The 5,614-nt window shown below is 43.5% G+C and overlaps 1 protein-coding gene across 1 annotated transcript; it reads left to right on the top strand.

The window, feature by feature from the left end:
* The first annotated feature begins 130 nt into the window (after positions 1–130).
* LOC119411520 (P2Y purinoceptor 3) lies at positions 131–1,390 on the top strand. The gene is made up of 2 exons (XM_037678473.1): positions 131–135; positions 571–1,390. Exons 1-2 carry the CDS (start codon positions 131–133, stop codon positions 1,241–1,243), a joined length of 678 nt encoding a protein of 225 aa, XP_037534401.1. The 3' UTR covers positions 1,244–1,390.
* Positions 1,391–5,614: the final 4,224 nt, after the last annotated feature.

Here is a 5,614-nt window from a genome sequence, read left to right as displayed (position 1 = left end):
TTAATGTGGGTGATAAAAGACATGTCCTGATCAAAAATAACACCAAGATTTTTAACATTAGAGCTGGAGGACAGATTAATGCCATCTAAGGAGGTTCTTCTTCTTCTTATCATTATTATTATTAGCAATCATGCCGTAGGTTATTTATTTAACCAAGAAAAAATGTTAACTCTTATAGCTTGCTGTCAGTCACCCTTACTTTAAAAAGAAAAAGAATGACGTCCCTCTGGAAGAGAAGTAGTGATCATTTGTTTTATGCTGTCAAAAACAAAGATAAACTGACGACTGTATAGAAAACCCCTGTAAATATCCGTGTTACCAGAAATATACAGCACGCATATTACTGCTCCAGGCTGATATGTAAGATTTATATTTATAAAATTGTGGATAACTTCAAAGAGACAACTTTATTAGTTTGTTTACATTTCTTCTCTCCTGGTGAGTGCTGTTTGACTATGAGCTAACATCAGGGTGAAGAGCTGCCAGCGTTTGTTAGATCAGCCTTTAGCTCAGTTTTATTTTAATGCTCTGTGAAATTATTGAACTCATATCTGCTCTCGTCTGTTTCAGCAACCTGCACGGCAGCATCCTCTTCCTCACCTGCATCACCGTGCAGCGCTACATGGGCATTTGCTATCCCTTCAGTGTGCGGTCCAACCACGGTGGCTGTAGGATGGCGTGGCGTATTTGTGGAGGGGTGTGGCTGGTGGTCGCCATCCTTTGCGCTCCGACCCTTCACTTTGTTTCAACGGGAGTCCAACGCAACCGCACGGTGTGCTACGATTTAAGCACGCCAGCTCGCTCGGCGGATTACTACCCCTACGGCATGGCTCTGACGTTCATCGGCTTCCTGCTGCCGTTCCTGGGTGTGATCATGTGCTACTGCCGGATGGCCCTGGTCCTCTGTCATCGCACGTCCTCCCAGAGTGTGTCCAAGGTGTTGGTGGAGAAACGGGACAGGGCTGTGAAGATGATCGTCGTTGTGACGGTGGTGTTTTGTATAAGCTTCCTGCCGTTCCACCTGACTAAAACCATCTACCTGCTGGTGCGCAGCTTGCCCGCTACGCCCTGTGAAACGAGGAACTTGTTTTCAATCATCTTTAAAAGCACGAGGCCGTTCGCCAGCATGAACAGCATTCTGGACCCCATCCTGTTTTACTTCACTCGACCAAAGTACAGAGAGTCTATCAGGCGGTCTATGGTCAGCACCAGCGCCATCAAAAGGAAGAGCCCTTCTAGTTGAGCAGAGCGTGCTGGTCGTACTGTTTCAGTGTTACTGGACTGATGCTGGGACTAAGACTGTCCCTGTTTGTGAGTGGATTTTCAACAGGTTTACTTTTATCATAAACTGACACCGAGACTTCTTCCTGCAGTCAGTAGAGACGTTGAGCTGTTTGAAAGGAGCCAGACTTTGTGGATCAGCTCCTTTTTAAAAGCTGTTCGGTTTTGAATGGTTGGTCATGTGGTCCGGCCGTACCTTGTGTCTTGTCAAGCACTAAACCCTCCACCATCCCGAGGAGTGTGAGCATCTGCGTCTTAGGAGCAGAACTCGAGGAGAAAAAAATAAAAACGACTCAAAACGGCACGACTCGGGTTCCCATCGTTCTTTTTACAGAGCCGTTCGTGGTACGTCACCCCTCCAGCTGTCAAGTGAAGAACATCCTCTGAGACGCAACAAAGATGTAATCCTGTGAAATTAACGTCAGGAATTTAGGTAAAGAATGTTTGTCACTAATGTTAAATTAATGTTGAACGTGTGTGTGAAGTGTGTGAGGTCAGAGTCTTGTGTGCTCAGAGAGGAGCTGATTGGAGCTGCATGTACAGCTGTCTGATAAGCACTATAAAAACACTTCCTGCCTCACCGTCCGGAGCAGATACTCACTGACGAGGCTAAGCATGTGACGCTGGTACATCTGTGAAAACCTGTTGTCATGACCGATCTGCCCTTGAAAGTAAAGACCGGTTAAAAACCTTCTTGTGTCCTCAGAGTGGCTTATTTGAGTAAATATATGATGAAAGGATGTTTATTTATCCAACAATTATTATAAACATTATAGTTTATTTTTTTAGTGCCATGTATGTGCTAACAATTCAACGTGCTTTAATATGGGGGGGACGGACCATGAACCGTAGGTAGGCCTGTCACGATAACAAATTTTACTGGGCGATTAATTGTCTCAGAAATTATTGCGATAAACGATAATATTATTTGAAATTTGACAATATTTAGTAATTATTGTCAAATTTAAAAAGAAATGTTAATTTGTTTTGCATGTAGTAACTTTTTTGACCCTCGAATGGCAGTATAAGACTGTTTGAACCGAAGGATGGATAGTGAGGGAGTGAGCAGGGTGCCTCTTAAAAAGATGGGAGGGAGGCTCTTTGACGTGACATGAGCTGTCTCTCTTCGATTCTCAAAATGGCGGACGCTCGGTGTGGTTTGAGCTCTTTAGCATAGCATTTTTCACACAAAGCTTTTAATAAAAAATCAGTAAACAAGTTCTCAGCTTCTTTTTGCTGAAAAAACAACAACTTTTACACAAAGGCACGGGTTTCAACCGTGAATTTTGGAGCTTCGACAAGACAAAGGTTTTTCCCCGAGGTCGGCCTGTTAGCTTAGCTCGTAGGTTAGCTTCTCAGCTTAGCTGCTTTTAACGATCCAAAAACGTGATTTTGGACAGGTAAAACAGATTTTAAAGAGAAAGGGAGGGGTCAGTGAAGAGCACCGGAGCCTTTTATCATCCAGTGTCTTCAGTAGAAAGAGAGAGACATGAAGAAATGATAAAACCGATAAACGAAAATGAGGTTGATAATTTTCATTTATCATGCGATTAATTGATCTATTGTTTGAGACAGGCCTAACCGTAGGTTCAAAAACTGGCACCTTGGTTGGTTCTACAATGTGACTTGTGAGGAGTGAATTTGTGTCCATCTTGAGCCTGACAAATCTTTTTTTTTTTCATATATTTTTCATTAAGTGAGGAATTAATTGCATTTAGTGTGTGTGGAAGATAAATCACGGTGGCCCTGAGGTGTAAATGAACATCATCTGAAAAAACGGAATTACATTAAGTCAAACTGGAGGTGACAGGTATTTTAGAGTAACAGGGTGGACAGGGACTCAATTGAGTTTTAATAATTTAAGCATAAACAATATTTTGATGTCATAAAATTCATTGGTTGAGAACTATTATAAATAGTACTGTTAAAAATAATGTAAAAAAATGACTTATTTTTTTAATTACTTAGAACTGTAATTTAATTTCAGGAAGCATGAAAGGGACATGGCAATAAACCCAAGTTGCATTTAAAATTCAATTTAATTATTTTAGATAAATTCATCTTATATGGTTGTGTTTTATGGTAGAGGGGAGTCAAACATATGAGATTAATAAAATAAATATTAGCCCACCTTTAAACAAAATATACCACATTATGGCATGGGGACTCAAAAAGGCACCGAATAGTAGGAATGACTAGACATTGTTCTGTTGTTGGTGTCTGGTGGTGGTCCCCCTATTCAAAAATGGGGGCCGTAGAGTGTGTTCCAACTACAGGGGGATCACGCTCTTAAGCCTCCCTGGTAAAGTCTATTCACAGGTGCTGAAGAGGATGGTCCGTTGGATGGTCGAACCTCAGATTCAGGATGAGCAGTGTGGTTTTTGTCTTGGTCGTGGAACACTGGACCAGCTCTACACCCTCAGCAGGGTCCTGGAGGGTGCGTGGGAGTTTGCCCAACCAGTCTACATGTACTTTGTGGACTTTGATAAGGCATTTGACCACGTCCCTCCGGGAACCCTGTGGGGGGTACTCCGGGAGTATGGGGTACCTGGCTTTTTGATACGGGCTGTTAGGTCCCTGTACGACCAGCAGTAAGTCGGGCTCGTTCCCTGTGAGAGTTGGACTTTGCCAAGGTTGACCTTTGTCACAGATTCTGTTCATAACTTTTACGGACAGAATTTGTAGGCGCAGCCAAGGTGTTGAGGGGATCCATTTTGGTGGCCTTAGGATCATGTCTTTGTTTTTTGCAGATGATGTGGTCCTATTGGCTTCATCAGATCGTGATCTACAGCTTTTGGTGGAGCGGTTTGCAGCCGATTGTGACGCAGCCGGGATGAGGATCAGTTCCTCCAAATCTGAGGTCATTGTCTTGAGCCAGAAAATGGTCAAGTGACCTCTCCGGGTCGGGGAGGAGGTCCTGCCCCAAGTGGAGGAGTTCAAGTATCTCGGGGTCTTGTTTACAAATGAGGGAAAAATGGAGCGTGAGATCGATAGGCGGATAGGTGCAGCGTCTGCAGTGAAGCAGGCGTTGTAGCGGTCTGTCATGGTGAAGAGAGAGCTGAGTCAAAAGGCGAAGCTCTCAATGTGCTGGTCGATCTACGTTCCTACCCTCATCTATGGTCATGAGCTTTGGGTTGTGATCGAAAGAACGAGATCTCAGATACAAGCGGCTGAAATGAGTTTTCTCCGCAAGGTGTCTGGACTCTCCCTTAGAGACAGGGTAAGAAGCTCGATCATCCGGGAGGGACTCAGAGTAGAGCCTCTGCTTCTCCACGTCGAGAGGAGCCAGTTGAGGTGGCTCATGCATCTGGTTAGGATGCCTCCTGGACGCCTCCCTGGTGAGGTGTTCCGAACACGTCCCACCAGGAGGAGACCCAGAGGAAGACCCAGGACACACTGGAGGGACTATGTTTCTCGGCTGGCCTGGGAACGCCTCGGGATTCCCCCGGAGGAGCTGGCCCAAGTGGCTGGGGAGAGGGAAGTCTGGGCCTCCCTACTTAAGCTGCTACCCCCGCGACCCAACCCCGGATAAGTGGAAAAAAATGGATGGATGAAAAGATGGATGGATGGATGGATGGATGGATGGATGGATTGATTATGGCATAGGGACTCAAAAGGCACAGAATAGTAGGAATGACCTTACTATACATTGTTCTGTTTTATGTTGTAAAGTAAAAAAACAAAAATAATAAACACTTAAAAAAAATCACTACTTCTGCTTTGGTTTAATGTAATTCCATTTTATCAAATGCTGTTTATTTACACCTCAGGGCCGACATTATAACTGGAAAAAAGCACTTGCAAAAGTACAAAAAACATTTAAATGAAAAGTCACGTTTGCACATGTTCAAAGTGCCGTCACCACTAGAGGGTGGAGGTACTCCACTGCACAACAACACATCCTGGAAACACCAAAATTCATGCTCAATAATCCAGCCACAATCCCAACAATGTTCAGTCATCCTGGATTATGTTTAGATCTCCTGTCCTGCAGCCGGTCATGAGCAGAAATAAACTGACGTTCAGTTGAAGCCCAACAAAGTGAGCGATTAGAAAATTAGGTTTTGGAAGTTTTCTTTGAAGTTCTACTGCGTACAAATAAAGTCTGTTTTAATTTTGGTACCAACAAAACTCAGCATTATACTTTTCTTTTTTTGAGAGAAAGAGAGATAGCAGAATTTGAAACTTAAAGGTTTGTGATCAGTGCCTAAATTATGCTTCAAGTTTGGTCCTGAGCGTGTAAATCTTTAACTATTTAAAAATATTCTTAGATCCAGTTACTGGTTTACGAGATGATCACAGAAGAGGTTTCAGTGGATGGTAGCTTCTGTTA

This window comes from Nematolebias whitei, chromosome 6 (genome assembly GCF_014905685.2).
Source record: "Nematolebias whitei isolate Nwh7 chromosome 6, NemWhi1, whole genome shotgun sequence".
Taxonomy (NCBI): Eukaryota; Metazoa; Chordata; class Actinopteri; order Cyprinodontiformes; family Rivulidae; genus Nematolebias; species Nematolebias whitei.
This window is presented reverse-complemented; position numbering and strand designations above follow the sequence as displayed.